We start from the raw sequence: 23,905 nt of genomic DNA, 5'->3' as shown, positions 1-23,905 counted from the left end.
AACTCAGGGAGTTCAAACCTGGTGCTCTGTGCATGACAACCTAGAGGGTGGGATGGGGTGGGAGGTGGGAAGGAGGTTCAAGAGGGAGGGGACATATACATACATGTATATATATATATGTATGTACATGTATACCTATGGCTGATGCATGTTGATGTATGACAGAAACCAACATAATATTGTAAAACAATTGTCTTCCTATTAAAAATAAAAATAAAATGAATTTTAAAAAGAAATTTTTAAACCTTAGAAAGATTAAAAAGCCATACATTTTATTAGTGGAATTCGTCAGCTTTTGGTGATCAATTTGCATTACAAAACATAGATCCTTACGCTTGCTCATGAACAATATATTTGGGGCAGAGTTGTAAGTGCTCTATCAAAAGAATATGTGATTATGATTATTAGCCTGAAAATTGGCAGAATTACTGGAGGAATTACTAGATGTATGGCTTTGGGCAAGTCTCTTAATCTTTCTGTGCCTGATTTTTAAGTATAAAAGAAGAATAATAATTGTAACTGCAACATGGCATTGTTGTGCAGATTAGGTAAATGAATATGGGAAAAGCACTTAGAATATTACCAGGGGTATAGTAATGGTCAAGAATAATTTTCTATTGCTATTATTATTATTGCCCTGATGTTTTTTCTAACCCATACTAAGTATTCAAGACTTCTGGGTGCTTTACAAAACTCACTGGTTAAAATGTTCATTTTCTTCAACCATCAACCCTGCCTATAGCAATGGAACCTTGCTATTATCTAAGCCTCTTCAGTTAAATGAGAAGGAAATCACAGTTGCCAGAGCAAGTGCTAAGAGGTCATGGTTCTCTAGTGTGAAGGATGAGCTAAAAAATCTTCCAGGGACTATGACTGAAAAAAATACTTTCTGTCCTTTCAGTGATGTAGTGTCCAGTGTTATGAACTGGTTTGGAACTTAACCGGTGGTCCTTTCCTCCCACTGAAGCAAAAAAGACTGTATTAAGAAGAAAGTCTGTAAGATTCAGGATCTTGCCTTTGTTTTATTAAAGGTTTCAAGACATTTGCTAATTAATGCAAAATAAGTACTTAAATGACCTCTCTTCCTGGAACACTACCCAGGTTTATATAGGCACTGTGTTCATTTAGAGAATATAAGAGTCATCAAGATTGTTAGTGGGACCCTAAGGCATAGTAAAAATCCTTTGGTTACATCTGTACTGTTTCTAAGGAAACTAGCATAGTTTTGAGTCTTAGAACTTGGGGTGAATTCACCCAGTCATTTGATATTGTTGGCAGGAAAAAAAGTGATTTGGGTTTGCAATGTTTAGATCTTAAGCATCTGACTGTTCTTTCCCTAGTGTGTAAATTCCCAGTTGGAAGTTAGTCATATTTTGTTACTCTCTATTCAGATAAAATGAAATTTACACCCTCCCAGGTAGCTCTGAAAGCACTTTTTTCAGCTGCATATTCATCCCTTACCTCCAAGTAGCAAAGACATCAGCAACTCAATGAAGGCATTTTTAAAAGGACTTTTTGGGTTAAGTTGTGTGGGCTATAAACTGGTTGTTTGGAAAACACCTTGGAAAGCTTTAATTTTCCCCCTTCCACCTTACAAATATTAGAGCAAGCAGAACCAGAATGTTCACAGTGGGGATTTTGAGATGAAAGCCAAAGGAGATGGTAGTGGATAAGCTTTAGTACTTTCTTGTTAATAGGACTTTTTATTTATACATTTGTACCCTTTGTTGTAAAGTAACACCTTGATGTGGACTTGTTTGTAAAGGATGAAATGACACAGGTTTTCAGCTAGTGAGTAAAATAAGACAAAATAAAATAAGAAATGTTGCTGCTCTACTTAAGTGTTTTTGAGAACACTACTAATATTAATTTTGAATTAAGCAGATACAGACCCTGTCTTCTTGGAGTTTGTAGTTGGGAGAGGCCAACAATCAAATTATCATACAAATTAAAAAATTGCCACATCTTATAAACTTATACCTGTGATGAATACACTGAACAAAAGGTCCATAATGCTGTAAGAACTAATAAGTGTATGTAATCTGAACTAGGGATAAGGAAAGGTCCCCTGAAAATATGATTACTGTGATAAGTTCTGAAGGAGGAGTAGAAATTACCTTGGTGAGGGGGAAGCTAGAGAGAGGGAGAGTGTTACAGGCAAGGGGACTAACATGTAGAAAGGGCTATGGTGTGAAGGATCATATATCATTCTAGGAAGCTGAAGTAGGTCAGTTAGGCTACAGCTCAGAGAAGGAGTGATGCAAGAAGGCCATGTGACCCAGTGAAATGGTAAATAATCTGGGAGTCACTTGTGAGATTAATCAGAGAAGTACTTGGGTACCTTAGGGAGAAATGAAGGCAGATGAGTTGGAAGACTGAGGGATATTAATCCAAAGAGGAGAAAGATAATGAGCTGATCATACAGACAAATAGATAGTGACCATGACTAAAATTTCCTTGTGGCTCAGCTGGTAAAGAATCCGCCTGCAGTGTGGGAGACCTGGGTTTGATCCCTGGGTTGGGAAGATCCCCTGGAGAAGGGAAAGGCTACCCACTCCAGTATTCTGGCCTGGGGAATTCCATGGACTGTATAGTCCATGGGGTCACAAAGAGTCAGACACAACTGAGTGACTTTCCCTTTCACTTTCTATGACAAAAATTTGACTTTAATCATTGTGGTGCACTGAGTTGCTACAATTGAGCCCTCTGGCATAAAAGCTCTTATCATCCTTTTTTTTCCCCTCTTCACAAACCAATTTCATTTTCCCCTTCTCTCATTCTACACCTACTGCATCTGGTCACTTATTATCTGGCCCCCTGAAAAGATTTCTCCTTGTTTTCTTGGCTTATTTAAATACCAATTATCTATCAAGGTCCAGTTTGAATTCCACTTCTTCTGGGAAGCCCTTCTGGCTTTATCCATGGGACTTCATCTCCATCCTCTGATCCATTACAGAACTTACTCTCCATATAATGAGTTTAATATTTTTTGAAATTTCCTTTCATATCTCACCCTTTCATGTGTCTTGTGTCCCCAGCTAGACTGTGAGGCACTGCAGGACAGTGACTATATCTTTCTCTTGTAGATTGATAAAGATGCCAAGGACTGATCCAGGCTCAGAGTGGGTGAATGACCATTTGTGGAGACATAGCCAATTCTGCAACTGACAGAAATAGATATACATGAGATAAGTGGAGAGGGGAACAGAACGAGCAGAGACTGGGAGTGGGGGAGAAGGAAAACAACAGAGAAAGTGCTTTTTAAATTCAGTCACAAATAATGAGGCTAGTATCAGCTTCACACTTGCTTGCTAGTCTTGACTGTTAGTGAAAAGTCACAATAGAGCTATAGAAAGAGGGAGAATTAATAAAGATGAAGCATGCCTTATTTGGGAGGCAGCTTAATTATATAGACCAAAGCTTTAAAGCAGTCAGAGAATCCCTCAATTCTCCAGGAACACCGCTCTGCCCAGAGTAAGAAAGCACCTTATCCCTGGCCCAAGAGTTTCATTCCAGAGAAGGGGGAGGGGTGGCTGCTGGTGGTAGCATTGGCAGTGAGTGGAGATAGAGGAGAGAAGGATGAAGGGAGCTGACGGAAGGGAAGAATTAGTGAGAAGTTACAGATGGGTGAATGAATTTCTGCAACAAATTCAAATCAAAGAGAGGGGAGAGAAGGAGGGGAAAAAAAAAAAAAAACAGTGTGACAACCAAGGTAGTAAACCTATAGGAAAAGAACTTGCCCAGGGGGCATTAGGTATTCAGTTGAAGATAAGTTTCCATTATAAACAAATTGCATCTGTACTATTTATTTTGGTTTTTAGCAAAACTCTGAAAAATCTCATGGTAATTAGATGTCCTTCCAGGAAGTTATTTAAGCAAAGTGTAGACCCTCCTTTTGCCACAGAGCACTCCCTAGTACATGGAAGGTGGGTACTAAAGCTCTGGGACACCAGCACATCTCCATCTGAGGGCACTTCACTGGCTTAAGTAAGTGAGTATAGTATTAAATTTCATTTTAATGTGGTGGTGGGAGATATAGGTAGGAGTGTATTTTGCATAGGAGTGTATTTATAGTACCAGTCACTTTGCCTTTCCCTGCCCCTATTATTATTAATATTGTTATTGCAATTATTTTAAACAAGTTGGAACAAATATGGGCTGCTCAAAAGTGAAACACTCCTCCCAGTTTGGAGTTTCGTCTCATCCTCCTCTTTAGACTTGTAAGGGGATGGGGGAAGATAGCAGTCCTGCAGCAAAGACAGGCACACAGGCTTTCTCAGAGGATTGATTGCTCAGGGAAGACATTTTTTTATACTGTGAAGTGGCACTTACGCCGCCAGTTCTTGACTGTGAAAACTGCTTTTCCTGGGCAATGCTCTTTAAGGAAAAACTTCTTCAGTCCAGTGATTGGTGACTGAGGGAATCGTGGAGCACAGAGGATTGGGCGGGATCTTGGCTCCTAATAATGCCTTCTTATCCAATGAAAAGCATTTCCTATTGAGACCCCCAAGAGTTCCCCAGGCCCTCCGCTCAGGCCCGGACTTTGGGCCTTTTCTTGAGTCCCGGTTTTAAAGGCATGCCAGCTACAGCATTCAAGAGGGCCGTTCCTTAACAAAGGGAAAGAGATAAATGTAAATAAGCTCACATTTTCAGAAGGAGCAGTTTGCTGTAAGAAGCTTCAGCAGCCAGAGTCTGCTACTTTGGGCTGGGATAAACTTTCCCTGTAAAAAAAAGAATAATAATAGATTAAAATATGCACTTCTAAAGTGCGAGTTTCCCGTTTACATGTTTATTAGCTAATTGTCTACAGGCATGAGCACACTCTCTCATCTAGCACACTCTTTCTTGGGGTAAGTCTCTTTGAGAAAGATTTGATTCGGGCGTTTGGGGGTGGGGGATGGCGTAACAAACTTCAGTGGAAGCACTGAGGCTTTGAGGGTTTGGGGAAAGAAATTAGATTTCAACTCTGAAGTGCTGAACAGGGATCTTCGTGTTAATGGTTACAAAAGAGGATTTTCTATTGTTTTGGCAATAATACTGTTTCAGTGGAAGAGATACAATATTTTCAGGCTGTTTCATGTTAACACAGTTGTCCTAAAAAGCTGATTTAAAATCACACAGTAAAGCAATTTATAAATTTCTTTGGCTAGCTTTATGTTTCTTTAGTTTACAATTGATTGTGAGCTAATGTGGCTTCTATTATGATGAGGTTTCTTCTAGTGAAACTATACAGCAGCATGCCTTTGATGCCTAATTGATTTGTGGAGAATGTGACATTTGCTTTATTGAATAATTCATGAATAATCCATAAAGGAAGAAACACAGTTTAATGGAAAACTAATTCTGGCATAAATGGAATTTGTTCTTATATGTGAAATTAATTACCATTTTTCAAACAAATGCAATAATGTGACATTTAAAATTCTCTTCTTGTATATCCTGAATATTTTTAAGATTTTTTTTTACTTACAAGATTTTGTTGAATTGATAAATACTGTATATTAGTTACTTTGTTTTAGGACATTGAGCACTGTAATTTATTATTATTCCACTGTGGAAAGGACCAAACAAATTCTAAGATTAGAATATTTCAGAGCTTAGTTGGGTTGTTCACTTTGCTACCTTACCAAATTATACCAACTTTCTTTTCCCTTAGCTAATATGAAGAAGACAGCAATAATAACCTAAGCTCCAAATTATTCAGTGGCTTTGAAGTGCTTATTTTTCAGAACAGAATTTCAAATAACATATCCCATCAACATAGACTGTAAATTATTTTGCCTTGTCACAAATGAAATGTGCTCTTGCTGAAAAAGATGAGTTCAGCTGAAACACTTGATGGCCGCTATACTCTGAAGTGTCTCCTGCTAATCAGAGATGCAAATGAAAGCCCTATTGGAAAGAGCAGACCAGTCTTTCTGAATGTATACTCACAAAAGTTAAAAAGAGGACTGGGAATATGACTTACAGAGATAGGCTAAGTTTAGCTAAAGCTTAATTTATTCAATTCCATCTGACAGAAACTGTAATAAAAAGTGTTGCCCTTACTGTGGTGTGGTCAAAGATTAATTGTGTAGTTGCCTTTTTTCTGTCTATATGGTTATTGTGTATAGTCTACTCTTGGCCTTTTTAAGGGAGAGGAGAAAGCTTAATAATGTACTTGTGAATATTAGTACTAAAAATTGGGAGCTTGATAGGAATTCACCTACCATTGGTTATTCAGCCCCACTTTTAGTAGATAAATAATTGGTTATTAGAGCACGACATAGGATAAGTAGTCTACTGATTCCTTATAGTTATGTTCTGAAGTATTTCAATAACCTTATATTTTGAGGAGAGAGGTGACTGGGGAACAGGTAGAATAGGTCAAGGATTAAGACCTAGACAATTAGAGCTGATACATGAGGAAAGAAGAGGAGGAAAATGAGGTTATCAGGGTGACTTTACCATATAAATGCCAGCTTGATCTGTGATTCTTAGGTAATGATAAAAATTAATAATATTTACTTCTGATGTTTTTTTTTTTACTTCTGATGTTAAATCTAAACTATGTATGGTAATGGATGTTGACTAGACTTACTGTGATGATCATTTCACAATGCATACAAATATCAATCAAATCATCATTATAATATATATTTAAACTAATATTATGTCAATTATACCTCAATTAAAAATAAAATAAATTAGCAATAGTTTTACTGAGTCTAATAAAAATTAATTTCCCTTATCTCAGACTTTGAGGGATTAAAATTTTTTTTTGCAGTGACAAATGGGAGCAGGTGAAAACATCTGATAGGAGGGAACAGCCAGTAAAGTCACACTGCCATGACACCAATTGAAGGCTGCTAATAATCAAGGCAAAGACGGAGCAAAAAGAGAAACTGAGGACCAGAAGGGGACTGTGACTTGGTCTTACACAGTTAGCTAGTGATGGGGCTGGATGTGGCTACATTGAATTAATACCAAATATGAAAACTTCTAGGTATTTGAACTTCTTAGTTTTCTTTGATTCTAAACAAAGAAATTTTTTCTTTATAATCTGTGTCAATTGTGAAAGCCATAAAAAAAGAAATGTTAATGTTCTGTCTTTCTTTAAGATAAATCAATAAAATAATATCAATTTCTTTCCAGGAATACTGGTCTCTGGAGGAGTGTGAAAATCAATTCTCCTTAATGTTAAGGTGATCTCAAATATATTTAAAATTGTCTCATGATTTTATTTTTAAGTTCTGATTCCTTTAGATTAGAGAAAAATTATTTCAGGAGAGTTCAAGCATAGCAGTCTACTTTGTTTTGTTTAGGCCACCTTCAGAAGGGAGTGAGGTGTGATGATAGTATAAATTTGCCACTTTATAGGCAGTAAGTGCTACTTGTAAGAATACTATTGCAGAATATTTCTGGTTCTATACAGGTATTTTAGGTAGAATTGTGATTTGAAGATGTTACAGACATGCTATATTAGGTTGGTCTAGGACATCCTAGTAGAGGCAGTGGTGACTGTCAGTGTGCTAATATTCAGTAATTGAAGACTTGCTCATATGACTACAGTTCAGAGAAGGAAGAAATCCAGCTGGACTAGGGATGCAGGTTAGAGACAAGGCAGTAAGGTCTCCACATGTTGTTCTAGTCTTCTTTCCTCTTCCCCTATCAAGGCTCCTGCTCAATAGTAATAGTCATTGCCAGGGAAAAGAAAGGAGAAAAACAACAACAACAAAACCCAAAGAACCAATACAACTTCAATCGAAATAAAGAAATCTCCTTTGTTCAGTTATTTTTAATGTAAAGTAATCTGAGCAAATTCCAGAAAATAATGAAGGACAGGGGAGCCTGACGTGCTGTAGTCCATGGGGTCACAAAGAGTCAGACACATCTTAGTGACTAAATAACAACAAAAACAATTACCTTATAAAGTGGAAGAAGTATTTTATGCCTTTTGTCACTAGTTATCCTTAAATGATTATAAGTTACATAAACTCATGGACTTCGTGTGTGTTAATATAACTAATAAAATATGACATAACAGTAACAAATTTCGAAAATAAAATGTTTTCAGCAACTCTGTAATAATGAAATTGAAAGCATTTATATACCATTTTTAAATGTGTTGGCTCTCATTTACTCTGATTTATATCATATAATTTTTTTTTTTACCTTATGATTTTGGTATACATTTTATTGAAAAGTTCTCTCCATGACATGCTATTGTGATTATTTCTATTTCACAGTATCCGTTGGAGGAAATCTCTAACCACAGTACCTCCGGAAAGTTCATTGATCGACCAAGTCTTGGATAAAATTGGTGCCAGAATTTGGTTTGAACTAATGTGGTGAGTACCACTGTCCTGGTAATAACTCTCTCTAAAATTCTTAATTTTATTCTCCAACTTTTTTTCTAACCAGTGTTTCCAGTTTATTACAGATTATATGATTTTAAAAATCCAGAATGTAGGGAAGAGTTGTAATTGTTTATTGTAATCCAGGCAGATTTGGTGTGGAAAAATATTGATTCTTTGGTTTAAGCCCTCTCTGCAACTGGAGAAGGAAATGGCAACCCACTCCAGTGTTCTTGCCTGGAGAATCCCAGGGACAGGGAGCCTGGTGGGCTGCTGTCTATGGGATCACACAGAGTTGGACATGACTGATGTGACTTAGCAGCAGCAGCAGCCACTGGTATATACCTTTAGCAATGGGAGACATGGCTTTTATTCATATTATCAGGATCAGTATTCAAGTATATCAGATGAATTGTATGCAAACTGGTAACTGATTTACTTGTTCAAATATGTGAAATAAAGTCAGATTCCTAGCTGGCATTTATGAACCTCACAGGATTTGGAAATAGGTTCTTTTAGGAACACCTAAAAATTTCCTCAAAATGTCTGGGGCTTCTGCTAAGATCAAGTATTAAGTTTCAAGACTCTAGACAATTTCATAATATTAGGTTGAACAATTTATCTACAGTTGTCTTACTCTATAAGTTACTGCTAAGGAAAATTCTGCTTTAGTAAGATTGATGAGCTCTTTGACCCCATCATGTTGAGCACTAAACCACATTATCTTTCAAGTATTAGACTGTGTTATCAGATGAAGCATTAGTGAAAGACTAGAATAATTTTTTAGTGAAAAAAATTAAGTTAATCACTAAGGATAGAACTGCTCAGATTAGGATGTATGTCAATTTCCTGCTCATTTCAAATAAAGCAGGAGGACAAAACAGTCATAGCAATCTTAGTGTGAACCAAATGTAACAAAGAGACTTCTTCAGAAGGATATTTCTTGTATAAACAATAAATGAGGATAAAAAATAAATAAGTCTTATCAATTTAAACATTTGACACTGAGAGAGGCTTGTTTGAGATGAGACCTGATATAGATGAATTTCCCAGCTCAGTTATGGAGTGAAACATTTACCAATGGTTTCCTCCATATGTAATTTTATATGGCTAGGTTGTGTTTTGAAAACTATTATGAAACAGTAACCAGTGCACAGAAACATCAATTGGAACCATGTGTTTGATTGTGACCTGTGCTTGTGACTTGGCCTAGAAGATTTCCTTAAGGAGTCTTCTCTGTTAGCAGCCACTCGTCTGAGGAACAGCAATCTGGACATATTCCCTATTACTCCAGTGGGATAGCTTTAATCTATATTTTTGCAACATTTTTGTATTTTTTAGTTTGCTTCACTGCTAAATATTTATAGACAAAGACCCAATAGGTTTCAGCTTCCTCTGAAAACTATTGTGGCAGTGTCCTAAGCTTCGACTAGAGTAGAAAGAGGAAATGGCTCTGGGGATCAGAAGCACTCTGATCTGACCCAAGCTCATTAAAAAGGGAGCAAAGCAAAGAAAATTGAGTATTCTCTTTCTTTAAGACCTCGTCTCCCTGAATTGTCTCCCTGAATTATGGATTGTCTTCTGTAAGGAACAAAAGCAAGTCAGCCTTTCTGGGCTACTGGGAATATGCCAGAAATTAGACCTTTGTTTTCAATATATCATCTGAAAATTTAGCACTTAGTAAAGTGATTTAGATATTCATCTTTACAGGAAAAAAGGGCTAACTCTACTTCCTCCAGGAGCCCCAAAGACCCCAAACATGTTATATTTCGTTATCATTAGAAATTTTTTATAAAGGAAAAACATTGTGAACACTACTGTGAACTGTCTGAACTGGCTCCATATGTGTAGGTCAAAGTTAAAAATTCATGAAGGTCAGATTTCTTTTTGGCCAACCTCCAGGTAACTTGCTTCCTGCCTGTTGTCACTGAAAATACATCCACTCAGCACTCTGAACCCCTAGGTGATTAATTTATAATAATTGGCTGTAAAAGTCTTCACAAGATAATAGTCTAATGCTACTTGCAGTGAAAGATGTAATTAACTATGTCAGTCTATTTTTTTTTTCTTCTTCATCTCATCTGAAGCTCAAGTGTTGGCCCTTTGCCTCCATTCAGTACACAATATGTTAGCCATTTAGGAAAATATAGTGGTTATAAAAACACTGTTTATTTCAGTGGAAAGAAAAGAAAGCCAGTTAGAAAAGAGATCTCATTTCTCTCTTTCATTGATTTTTTCTTCAGAATTAGTTTTAAGAGTCAAATGCCTCTCTGATTTTTTTTTAAACATAGCTCAGTGGGAAGATATTCCTTTTGGTATGCACTCCTGGGCTGTCCTGTTATGATAAAATTGTGTAGTTAAGGTAGAAACTTAAGGGAAGATTTCTGAAGTAGAGTGTTAGGAGGTGTTAGGAGGAAGATGTGTTACTAATATGAAGTTCAGCATACCGAGAAAGACAGAGACATGTGTCCAGCTGTGTTAGATGAAGGAAAATGAAAAAAACTCCTGTAATATTTCTTTGTGGTTAGGTAGGACTGAATGCTGGGCAAGCTCATAAAGCTACTCACAAACCCTGTTGAATCTTCCTAGCCTCAGCTGGGAGACTTAGAGGTAATGTTTATACAGGGAAGAGAAACTGTATAGCCAAGTTACAGAGCGAACCAATGTCTGAATCAGAAATAGAACTCCTTGCTTCCAGTGCTGTGTTAAATCCCAGCACCACACCCTCTCCGCCAGACAGCAAAAGGTGCTGTGTGTTTGAGCAAGGGAAAGCTATGAATAGGGCCTTAGTGACAGTTTTCCCATGCTCTCTCTTCAGGATTGAGACTGTAATGCTTTATTGTCTTTGGTCCTTTCTCTCCCATAGAACTTGGTCATGCAAAGCAGAAGAACAGAAGTGCCAGACATTTGCAGACTGTCTGCTGTGGATATAGTGTATATGTTCTAAGAGATATAAAACTGAATAGAAAACTGGGGATTTTTGAAACAGTTATTTGAAAACAGCTATTTGAAACATGCCATCTTGGGAAGTACAAAATAATACAGAGCCAGTGAGCTAGAGGTATACTCTGGAAAGGGATCACCAGTGGGCAGACTGGAGGGACTCTGAGCAAATATGGAAAGTCTTCTATTATGAAAACATTTTCCAAATAAAATTTATTGACAGTACTTATTGTAGAAGGCAAGTGCAAGCAAATCATAGTGAATGAGGCTTGACTTTAATGTTAGGGGTTTTTCAGTCCCATAATTTCATTAGATTATGTGATTAGAGGGATATTTTTGACTAGTTTGATTTCTTTCAGCAATAAAAAAAAAAAAAAATGACTTCCAGACTAACGGGTAGCATGTTGGGTGTAAAATGGTATATAATGTGGTTTAAGCAGTTGAGAAGTTGCCATTGTCTTCCTTTCTGCCAACCCCTTGGTGAAGCAATCTTTAGAAACTTAGATTTACAGCTCTCAAAGTGAGGTTTGAATGCCATTGACTGAGATTTTCCTGGCTTTTTGTTTTTCTTTTTCAGATTAGATTCATTGACCTTAAGCAGTCATTGTGTACTGTTTTTTTTCTGAGAAAAATGGAAGAAGTCAGATGAAGCAAGGTAGAGAGGATGGCATTAGAGGAATTATCTTCTGAGCCCTTAATACAAATTAGATGGAAATAGTGACCTCTCTCCAGCAAGGTCTTCTTTTTTGTGTGTTTTATTCTTCCTTTTCTCTCAATTCTTCTATTTTTCTTTCTCTGCTACTTTCTTTGCTATTCCCTCTTCTGCTCTCCACATCTATTTTTATTTCTTCCTTGTCTGGATTTTTTTTTCCTCCTGGACCTTCCTTTGTCAAGATTTTTACTATACCCTGCTTTCATGTATCAAGGTCACTTCTGGCAAAAGTTGAGCTGGCTTTTGAGTTGAGCCATCTCATATGAGATGAAATGGCCATGAAGGAATATGATCTTACAGAAGTGTTAGACTCAGGGGAGGCACTCCATAAAGCTCGTTAAATGAGAATTCAGAAACAGCACACTTCCAATTTTAACTTTAAACTTTGCTATTAAAAATGCCAACACTTTTTTTGCACTCTGTTTTCTCCAAAGTCAGCTCTCATTCTAGGCACTACAGTGAGTGAATTTTTTTTTTTTCTCTCTCAAATCATGTTTTCCTCCCTCAGGCCAACCACTGGTTGAAGTGACTTCAGACCTCTATATTTCTGGCAGATTCCTCCTGCCAGTCCCTTTTCTGTTATATATGAGGTCCTGTGACCTGTTCCAGGAGTTGGAAAGAAAGAGTGACATAAGGAAGAATCAATTCAGAGAAATGGCTTTCACATTTTAAAATGTAATCATGTGCAAACTCATTACTGGGTATGTCAGGAACAAAGACCACTTTCACTCCATATCCTCTTCATTGAAAAGAATTCATTCAGCTGCAACTTATTCATAGTGCATTATAGAGCATTCAGAAGACAGTCCTCCAATGGCAGCTGTTGACCTAGGAGCACGTTAGTAAGATTTCTATATGCACCTTTGAACGATATTGGTTCAGATATCCAACAAAGCTAATTAGTCAGCGACCTCCACGCGTACAAGAATGGCTGTTCAACTCAAATCTACCTTTCATATTTCACTTTTATGTAGCCAGAAAAGGCTTTATTGACCTGGGCCATTTTAAAAGCTAAAAGCATGAATGTAACTCATGGAATGGGCAGTGGGAGAGGGAGTAAGACAATATCCAAGGCTCAGGGTCTGGCATGAAAGAACCTTGGTAAGGGACCACAATCTAAAGGAGAGAAACACTGCAATTGTCATTTGAATTCTCTCTCTATAGAGGCTTTGTAATGGAGTGAGAAAAGTTTCAGCCAGAAGTTTTAATGTACTGAGGAATTCCTGCTCTCTGAACCTGTATTTTAGAAGAAAAGATGAATCAACATTTTAATTCCGGAGTTTACTTATACCTTTATTTTTTTAGCCACTGAATAATCTTTTATTTGAATTTTTTGATTTATGGAAATAGGTAGATATTTATGTGATGGTATGCACAGTCCTTATTTTGTGGCTCATTCATAGATTTCTAAGTTTGCAGATGAGCCTGCTTTTCAGAGAACTTTTTAAAGAGGTTTTCCTGGCGGTCTCATATCCACATTTAGTCTTGTGCAGTAGAACTAATACTCAACAATGAAGTTTAGTAATACCAGAGAGTAGACAATATAATTTAGAGAAGCTTAATAATCCTCTGGTTAGGAATTTAAAAAGAACACCTGAATTCTGGTTCTGACTATACCATTTACATGTTCTTACAATTCTGACATTATGTAATTCTAAATTATATAAGCCTCAGTTTCTGCTTCTGCAACATGATGATAAATTCCTGCCCTGCCTATCTCATGGTGTTTTTGTGGGAATCAAATAAAAAACGTTTTTGAAGTTAAAAAATTATACAAATTTCCAAGTATTAGCATTGTTTTAAATATCAGAGTCTCCATATCCCTACCCCTACTAGCCTAGGGCTCCCAAGGAACAAATACCTTATTCCTGTGAATTGCAATGCTACAGTATAGTGCTTACTGTCTTGAGTGTGGTCCCTCCTGTTCCCGCAACATACTCTTGTACTGCCTTTTAACATATGGTAGGTAATCAAAAGGTACTTGTTAAACCAAACTGAATATGCATGTTATTTCCAGTCTGTGTGAACAGAATATCTTTTACTCCACAAAAATGGATGGAAGATAGATTTGATGACTCATTTAATCTTATCTCCCATAGGAGGAAAACATTTCCTACCAGTCTTTAGTCTCAGAGTGCTGAACCCTGCAGCCCGCAGGCCTCCTGAATAAAAGTCCATGGGTGACAGAAGATTCATTGACTTCCAATTCCAAGATTTAAATTCAAACCTCAGACCCAGGTTGGGCAATGCTACTGCCAATAATACTTGCATTGTTGATGATTCCTTCAAGTATAATCTGAATGGTGCTGTCTACAGTGTTGTATTCATCCTGGGTTTGATAACCAACAGTGCCTCTCTGTTCGTCTTCTGCTTCCGCATGAAAATGAGAAGTGAGACAGCTATTTTCATCACCAATCTGGCCCTCTCTGATTTGCTCTTTGTCTGCACTCTACCTTTCAAAATATTTTACAATTTCAACCGCCACTGGCCTTTTGGTGATACCCTCTGCAAGATCTCTGGGACTGCATTCCTAACCAACATCTATGGGAGCATGCTCTTCCTTACCTGTATTAGCGTGGATCGTTTCCTGGCCATTGTCTATCCCTTCCGATCCCGTACCATTAGGACCAGGAGGAATTCTGCCATTGTGTGTGCTGGAGTCTGGATCCTAGTCCTCAGTGGTGGTATTTCAGCCTCTTTATTCTCCACCACTAATGTCAACAATGCAACCACCACCTGCTTTGAGGGCTTCTCCAAACGTGTATGGAAGACATATCTGTCCAAGATAACCATATTTATTGAAGTTGTTGGTTTTATCATTCCTTTGATACTGAATGTCTCTTGCTCTTCTGTGGTGCTAAAAACCCTCCGTAAGCCTGCTACATTGTCTCAAATTGGGACTAATAAGAAAAAAGTGCTGAAGATGATCACAGTGCATATGGCAGTCTTTGTGGTATGCTTTGTACCCTATAACTCTGTTCTCTTCCTGTATGCCCTGGTGCGCTCCCAAGCCATTACCAATTGCTTGTTGGAAAGATTTGCTAAGATTATGTATCCAATCACCTTGTGCCTTGCAACTCTAAACTGTTGCTTTGACCCTTTCATCTATTACTTCACCCTTGAGTCCTTTCAGAAGTCCTTCTATATCAATACCCATATCAGGATGGAGTCTCTGTTCAAGACTGAAACACCTCTGACCACAAAGCCTTCCCTTCCAGCTATTCAAGAGGAAGTTAGTGATCAAACAACACATAATGGTGGTGAATTAATGCTAGAATCCACCTTCTAGGTACAAGAAGTCTCTTTAGGTCCAGATATGGTTTCTTCTATGATTTTCCTATGCTATGAATAAAAAATTTGAAGCTAATGATATTAAGAATAGATTAATGTACTGAATATAGTCAGCTACATTTATTTGAATGTTTATTGTAATACATATATTGTTTTGTTCAATAATTATAGGTCACATCTAATTACAACAGCCAAAAGGAATTGCCAAACTCTTCTTCTGGGTTGGAAATTCAGTGTACCACATTTTATAAGTCAACAGTAGCCTTGACTTCAGCGATACAGAGGTTACTTAAAAACTTTGAAAAAGTATATTTCCATTCCAATATTTGGTAATTAGTTTGGGCCTATAAATATAGAACAAATTCAGGTATTTGTTTTTAAACAAGCTTTTGTGTTACTACTGATATATACTAGTCTTCTTTTTGCTTTTTTTGTCATTGAGTTTATTTTAGTACAAGAACATACTTTAACATTATTAATAAAAAAGTATCAAATTTAAAAAAGTAAAATGTATTGCATATATTTTAAAAGCAGAAACATAAATTGTGTTTGTATGAATATTGCTGGAAAGAAATGGAAAATTAACTGGATTTACATATTTGCAGTTACCAGCAGTTTCAGCTTTTAAAAACTTTTCCTTTTTTTATACTATATTAAATTTCTTATATGAAATGTCAAATCCAGAAAGCTGCTAAGTATGTGCCCAAAACAGGGCAAAATGGAAAATCACATAAAATAACAAATGTTCATAAAAAACTAAGAGAAATTAATATTTTCTCTAAGAATTTTCAATAATTTTTTCTTTTGGGAGACTAATTTTTATAAATATTCTGTATGTGAAATTTTGAAGCACAGTGCAACCATAAAGCGGCTGCATTTGTGCCCAGGTCAGAAGCAAATTGAAAAAAAAAGACAAAAGTATAACAAAAATATAATAATAAAACAAAAAACTTTCTTAAAACTTGCATTGATCATTTTTTGAGGGAGGGAACAGAGATCTGTAACTTTAAATTACTTATGCTTTCATATTAATTTTGGAGCACAATGTAGCCAAAGAGCTGCTGAATTTGTGCCCAGGTTGGGAGCATATTGAAAAAAAAAATACATAAACCAAACTAAACCAATGCAAACAAACAAACACATACAAAAAGAAAAACTGTAAAACAGTAAAAGCCACAAAAATATTCCTAACACTTGCATTAATATTTTATTTATTATTTGACTATATGTAAATTTTAAATTACTATATTATTTGTATAAAATTTTAGAGTACAAGTAGAAATCCACTACATTTGTGCCCAAGTCAGGACCTAACTGGAAAAAAATAAAAGCAAAATAACTCCTTAGAAAACAACAACAACACACACATACACACACACACACACACACACACACAACTTAGAACTTTTCTGAGCATTTTTAAAACTTACAAGATGCTATAACTTTCTTATGATGCTTTGAATTAAAATGCAACTAGGAAGTTACTAAGCTGGCATCTACTTCAGGAGCAGTTAAAATCAATATTTAAAAGTATATACAAGAAAACTTTTTTAACTAACTTAAACAACAAAAGCAGCAAAGACATCTTTAGAATCTCTTACCATTTATTGAATGAAGTATAGATTTAAGAATATTAAAACTTTAAACAAAACTTCTGAGCATGGTATAGCTTGAAAGATTTGTGCTCAGGTAAGAAGTAGTGAAAATGAATATCCTGCATACATACTACACACAACCATACACATAAATAAAGCACTGCAAAACAAAACCAAAATATTCTTAAAGTATGTTTTAATCAATTTTTTAATTATTTAGAGATGTGATAATTTTAAAATGCTAAGACTTCTTAAGCAAAAATTTCAGAAACAATGTATTTTGTAAGTTCCTGAACTTGTACCAGGGAGTGATTTAAAAAAGATTAAAAACCATAAAATAATGACAAAAGATTAAAACTTTTAAAGCCATAAGCTAATTGTTAAAACTCTTATTAACATTTGTCTTTCAGATATATGTAGATTAAAAATGCTAAAATTTGAAGGTAAAAGTTCATGAGCATAATGTAACTCTTAAAAACCGCTAAATCTTTCCCCAGACTAAGAACTGATTGAAAAAAAAGGCTAAAACAATAGAACAATAATAAAACAGAATTCTCAAAAATGGCATTACTTTTTTCCTCACGATCTAAATTCCTAAAAATAATCAGGCATTATATTGTCTTACGAAAACAGGTTATAGATAGAATATGTAAGGCATTAGATTAAGTTAGATGAAATTAGGTTAAGTTAGGTAAAGTTTGGTTGTTAGGTTATATTGTAAGATCAAATTAGTTATCAAAGTATGAGTAATCTTTTTGTTTCTTTTAGTATTCTTTCTCTTCTGTTTCTTATAAATATAAACTATATGTGAACTTTTGTTTGTGCCCTTGACTCTCAAAATTATGAAATTTTAGGATTATTACACCAAACCATTTAATAGAATATATTAACCAGGTTGACATAAAATATATCATTAAACCAATTTCCTTCTGTATAATTTCCATATTTAGTTTTGTTTACTTTTCCATTTTCAACTTATTTTAATTTCAAATTTTATAGTTAATATAGCTTGCTAATAATAAAATTTTTGTCATATTAACAATGTAACCAACAAAATGTAATGTAAGCTAAATATAAAATTACCTTTTATTTTACATTTAAAAGCAAAAGCAATCATTCAACTGTAGTTACAACTTGGATTTTAAGTGCTTATTAAATGTAATAAAATACATTTGGATTATCTAGCAGTTATACTTCGGTCAAATATTTATTCAACTTGCCCTTTTTATTGAATTATAATTGATATACAATGTTATATTAGTTTCAGGTATGCAGAAGACCTGAATAGACATTTTTCCAAGGAAGATGGTCAACAGGCATATCACATGAAAAGATGCTCAGCATCACTAATCATCAGGGATATGCAAGTAAAATGAGATACCACCTCACATCTGTCAGAGTGGCTATTATTAAAAAGACAAGAAACAACAAATGTTGGCAAGAATATGGAAAAAAGGGACCCCTGAACTTTGCCTTTATCTGTGGGCATCCAGAGACAATTTTATCTTTCCTCCATCTTTCAGAAAAGAACTTATTAAAAGATATTTGATCTCAAATCAATTCCAATACTTTGTTTTTGAAGTTGTCGGAAGACTAATGTACAGTTGCAAAAGGAAAATCCCTGGGTGACTTTTCAGGCATCAAACTGAAAGGTTAAGCTGATTTGTCCAACTTGGCTTTGATTTATTTGCAGTTTATTGCCAAGTTGATGCTTGAATCTGACTTTTCAGATTTGCTGAAATACCCTAGGATGACTGGGAGGCCTGCGGAAAGTCAGGGGGAGAAAACATCTAACAACAGTGAGATGATTTTGGAAAGAGGTGGCTGACTGATCAATAACTAAAACAAGTGGTGGTCCCAGGATAGCAGCACAGGAAATTCCTAGTCATCCTTATGCCTTCTAACTCTCAGGGAAAGCAGTGTCAGCATTTCATAAAGCACATTGTATATTGGTTTCCCCATGTGATGACAGCAAACATTGCCTTTTCTAACATCATGACCAGCATGGTCAACCCTAGGGTATGTTTAAAATTATAAGAACTTTGTCATTAGTGACCTTCTAAGCCAGATCCTCAGAAGAAATGGGGATATGCCATTGGTTTCACATCCTTATTAACCATCTTCCATCTGTCTGTACCCCCAAAGCCCTGCAGTTTATGTTTGCTATTGTTTCCCAAACTCTTTACCTATGTTCCTTGTGGCCCTTTAACATCTCTCCCCACCTCTTACAGAAATAGTACTTCTTTGTGGACCAAAACCAATACATAAATGACATAAATGTCTGCCAAGACAGTGACATATTGAAGAAATTTACATTAAGACACCTCTACTCACTGCTTTTAATTCTCACTTTGGTGTTTGCATCTTATAAAAGGAGTCTGGGTAATCAAATGACTGAAGCAGGGTTGGGATGGGGAGAGATGACTGTCCTTGTAAATGGTAAATCATCTCTTGAACTTCAGCCTACCTCATCTCATGCAGTACAGCCTCTGTACTGCAACTCTCTTTTCCCACTCTCTTGACACTACCCTGTGTACTACTGAGTTTAAAATATACAGTGCCTTCCTCCAGACAGTCTTTTTTTTTTTTCCCAAAATTGCCCCCTGATGACTGGGAACACATGCTCTCATTTGATATATACTTGGATTATTTCCCTCAAATGTCTGCTGGTCCTGGTGGACTTGGTGAAGTGGTTCTTAAAATATGAAGCAGTTTGTTTCAACGGAGAAGCCAAAGCACAGATAACTGAGTAAAAATTTGCCTGTATTCAGAGTTTTGAATAGCTATATACTTCCCACTGCCTCACTTCTTTCTCTCTCTGAGTGTCTGGGAATAAAGCTCTTCTGTCCCGAACACCCAGAGAGGTACTGAATCCAGGAGGGCAGAGGAGTAGAGCCAGTGTGAAGCCTAAAATATGGCAGTGAGGGAAACCAGGCAAGCCCTAAGATTGGGATGACTTGTGCATACCTTGTTTTCCTTCTTATCATGGTGGAGCTCTGCCCTAAAAGATGAAAAGCTTGTTACAAAGAGCCTTCATTGCGCCCACTGCTAGTCTAGGATAAACTGTCTGCTCAGCTTTTTACCTTCCTCACTCAAGTTGATCGTCTTCCTCAGTTGAGATTATAGGACTTCTGGACTTGTCTTGATTCAAGGCAGTTTGAGGTTCTTGGGAAAGTTTGGCTGGGGGAGTGACTCATAATTCATTCATTTACTTTTTCAACAAATTCCTTGAACACCAACCATGTGCCAAACATTCTTCTAGACACTAAGAATGCAGTAGTGAAAATAACAGACAAAAAGGCATTTTAAATCTTATGTTCTAGACTCAGAGCATGGAGAGCTAAAAACAAACAAAAAAAATAAGCTAAAGAGTTCTGACTTTAAAACATCACATCACTAATGTTTGTTTTTAAAGGGGTTATGCAGCCCTGAATTGTCCAAATTCTGTGGTTAGTCTGTCTACCTTTAGCTGTTTATGCTCTTGCCCAAGCCAAAGACCTCAAAAGGCTACTGAAAACCCAGGCATAGGCAACTTTCAGTCATCAAAGCTGATAATGTCATGGCCTCAGGCTCCTCTCCCTCAGGCTTTATCCTACAGCAAGAAGCTCACTTGTTTTCTTTCTGTTTCTGTCACTTTCTCTGACTCCTTCCCTCTCCACCATTCTTTTCAGAAAAACTGGTAAAGAATCCACCTGCAATGCAGGAAACCTGGGTTCAATCCCTGGGTTGGGAAGATCCCCTGGAGAAGGGAAAGGCTACCCACTCCAGTATTCTGGCCTGGAGAATTCCATGGACCATGTAGTCCATGGAGTGGCAAAGAGTCAGACACGACTGAGCGACTTTTACTTTAGGGATTCCCTCACAGCTCAGTCAGTAAAAAAATCTGCCTGCAATACAGGAGACTTGGGTTTGATTCCTGGGTGGGAAAGATCCCCTGGAGAAGGAAATGACAACCCATTACAGTATTCTTGCCTGGAGAAACCCATGGACAGAGGAGACTGGCGGGCTACCATCCATGGGGTCCCAGGAGTCAGACACAACTTAGTGAATAAACCACCACCACTCCCCTGTGAAGCTAGAATGAGTTTAAATAATAACAATAGCAATATTAATGGACATATTTCAAATGCTCATTAAGTGTCAGGAAGTAGCACACATAATCCTATGATCTCATTTTAAAAAGTGACAAAACTAAGGAATTGCGAGCCTAAATAACATGCCCAAAGTCATACAGCCAATAAAAGGCAGAACCAGGACTTACATATTTATACAGGCTAGTTAAAATCAGCAGCCAAGAAACTTGTTTTAATATACAATAACTACTTATCAAATGTTTACTATGTTCCAGACACTATGCTTTACAAGTTCGGTCTCTCAGTCATGTCCGACTCTTTGTGACTGCATGGACTGCAGCACACCAGGCTTCCCTGTCCATCACCAAATCCCAGAGCTTGCTCAAACTCATGCCCATCTAGTTGGTGATGCCATCCAACCAACTTGTGCTCTGTTATCCCCTTCTCCTCCTGCCTTTAATCTTTTCCAGCATCAGGGTCTTTTCTAATGAGTCGGTGCTTTGCATCAGGTGGCCAAAGTATTGAAGCTTCAGCTTCAGTCCTTCCAATGAATATTCTGGATTTATTTCCTTTAGGATTGACTGGTTGGATCTCCTTGCAGTCCAAGGGACTCTCAAGAGTCTTCTCCAAAACTACAGTCCAAAAGCATCAATTCTTTGGTGCTCAGGTTTCTTAATGGTCCAACTCACATCTATACATGACTACTGGAAAAAACCATAGCCTTGACTAGATGGACCTTTGTTGGAGAAGTAATGTCTCTGCTTTTTAGTATGCTGTCTAGGTTGGTCATTTGTTTTCTTCAAGGAGCGAGCATCTTTTAATTTCATGTCACAGTCCGCAGTGATTTTGGAGCCCAAGAAAATTAAGTCTGTCACTGTTTCCATTGTTTCCCCATCTATTTGTCATGAAGTGATGGGACTAGATGCCATGATCTTCTATTTTTGAATGTTGAGTTTTAAACCAACTTTTTCACTCTCCTCTTTCACTTTTATTAAGAGGCACTTTAGTTCTTCTTCACTTTCTTCTATAAGGATGGTATCATCTGTATATCTGAGGTTATTGATATTTCTCCCAGCAATCTTAATTCCAGCTTATGCTTCATCCAGTCCAGCATTTTGCATGATGTATTCTGCATATGTTAAATAATCAGGGTGATAATGTACAGCCTTGACGTACTCCTTTCCCAATTTTGAACCAGTCCATGTCTGGTTCTAACTGTTGCTTCTTGACCTGCATACAGATTTCTCAGGAGGGAGGTAAGGTGGTCTGGTATCTCCATTGCTTTAAGAATGTTCCCCAGTTTGCTGTGATCCACAAAGTCAAAAGTCCTGAATATTGATTGGAAGGACTGATGCTGAAGCTGAAACTCCAATACTTTGGCCACCTGATGTGAAGAACTGACTCATTTGGAAAGACCCTGATGCTGGGAAAGTTTGAAGGCAGGAGGAGAATGGGACAACAGAGGATGAGATGTTCAGATGACACCTCCGACTTGAAGGACATGAGTCTGAGTAAGCTCCAGGAGTTGATGATGGACGAGGAAGCCTGGCATGCTGCAGTCCATGGGGTCACAAAGAATCGGACACGACTGAGCAGCTGAACTGAACTGAACACAGTCAATGGCTTTTGCATAGTCATGAAGCAGAAGTAGATACTTTTTTTGGAACCTTGTGCTTTTTCTATGATCCAAAAGATGATGGCAATTTTATCTCTGGTTCCTCTGCCTTTTCTAAGTCCAACTTTAACATCTGGAAGTTGGAGCTTGGAAAATTTTGAACATTACTTTGCTAGTGTGTGAGATGGGTTCAGTTGTGCAGTAGTTTGAAAACTGGCATTGCCTTTCTTTGGGACTGGAATGAAAACTGACTTTTTCCAGTCCTGTGGCCACTGCTGAGTTTTCCAAATTTGCTGACATACTGCATGCAGCACTTTCACAGCATCATCTTTTAGGATTTGAAATAGTTCAACTGGAATTCCATCACCTCCACTAGCTTTGTTCATAGTGATGTTTGTAAAGGCCCACTTGACTTTGCATTCAGGATGTCTGGCTCTAGGTGAGTGATCCCACCATCATGGTTATCTGGGTTATGAAGATCTTTTTTGTATAGTTCTTCTGTGTATGTTTGACACCTCTTCTTAAAATCTTTAGCTTCTGTTAGGTCCATACCATTTCTGTCCTTTATTGTGCACATCTTGTATGAAATGTTCCTTTGGTATGTCTAATTTTCTTGAAGAGCTCTCTAGTCTTTCCCATTCTATTGTTTTCCTCTATTTTTTTGCATTGATTACTGAGGAAGACTTTCTTATCTCTCCTTGCTATTCTTTGGAATTCTGCATTCAGATGGATATATCTTTCCTTTTCTCCTTTACCTTTTGCTTCTCTTCTTTTCTGAGCTATTTGTAAAGCCTCCTCAGACAGCCATTTTGCCTTTTTGCATTTCTTTTTCTTGGGGATGGTTTTTTTTCACCACCTCCTGTACAATGTTGCGAACCTTTTCCCATAGTTCTTCAGGCACTCTGTCTATCAGATATAATTCCCTGAATCCATTTGAAGACCTACAAGACTTTCTAGAACTAACATCCAAAAAAGATGTCCTTTTCATCATAGAGGGCTGGAATGCAAAAATAGGAAGTTAAGAGATACTTGGAGTAACAGGCAAGTTTGGCCTTGGAGTACAAAATTAAACAGGGCCAAAGTTAACAGAGTTTTGCCGTGAAAACACAGCAGTCATAGCAAACACGCTCTTCCAACAACACAAAGGACGACTCCACACATGGACATCACCAAATAGTCAATACCAAAATCAGATTTATTATATTCTTTTCAGCCAAAGATCCCCAAGGTCTATACAGTCAGCAAAAACAAGACCAGGAGCTGACTCTGGCTCAGATCATGAACTCCTTATTGCCATATTCAGACTTAAATTGAAGAAAGTGGGGAAAACCACTGGACTA

General features: G+C 37.0%; 1 protein-coding gene across 3 annotated transcripts; it reads left to right on the top strand.

Annotated features, from left to right (window-relative positions):
- Positions 1–3,905: 3,905 nt before the first annotated feature.
- On the top strand, positions 3,906–16,398 carry LPAR4 (lysophosphatidic acid receptor 4). Of its 3 annotated transcripts, XM_043459543.1 has the most exons (5): positions 4,489–4,850; positions 6,767–6,985; positions 7,135–7,184; positions 8,229–8,330; positions 14,091–16,398. In XM_043459543.1, the coding sequence occupies exon 5, from the start codon at positions 14,168–14,170 to the stop codon at positions 15,278–15,280; it is 1,113 nt and encodes a 370-aa protein (XP_043315478.1). In that variant the 5' UTR covers positions 4,489–4,850; positions 6,767–6,985; positions 7,135–7,184; positions 8,229–8,330; positions 14,091–14,167; the 3' UTR covers positions 15,281–16,398. The 3 variants fall into 3 exon arrangements, with proteins under 3 accessions (XP_043315479.1, XP_043315478.1, XP_043315477.1); XM_043459544.1 differs by lacking the exons at positions 4,489–4,850; positions 6,767–6,985 and adding an exon at positions 3,906–3,987; XM_043459542.1 differs by lacking the exon at positions 6,767–6,985.
- The last annotated feature ends 7,507 nt before the right edge of the window (positions 16,399–23,905 follow it).

Source organism: Cervus canadensis, chromosome X, assembly GCF_019320065.1.
Source record: "Cervus canadensis isolate Bull #8, Minnesota chromosome X, ASM1932006v1, whole genome shotgun sequence".
NCBI classification, from domain to species: Eukaryota; Metazoa; Chordata; class Mammalia; order Artiodactyla; family Cervidae; genus Cervus; species Cervus canadensis.
Note: the sequence above shows the minus strand (reverse complement) of the source record. Positions and strands in the feature narration are given on the sequence as shown.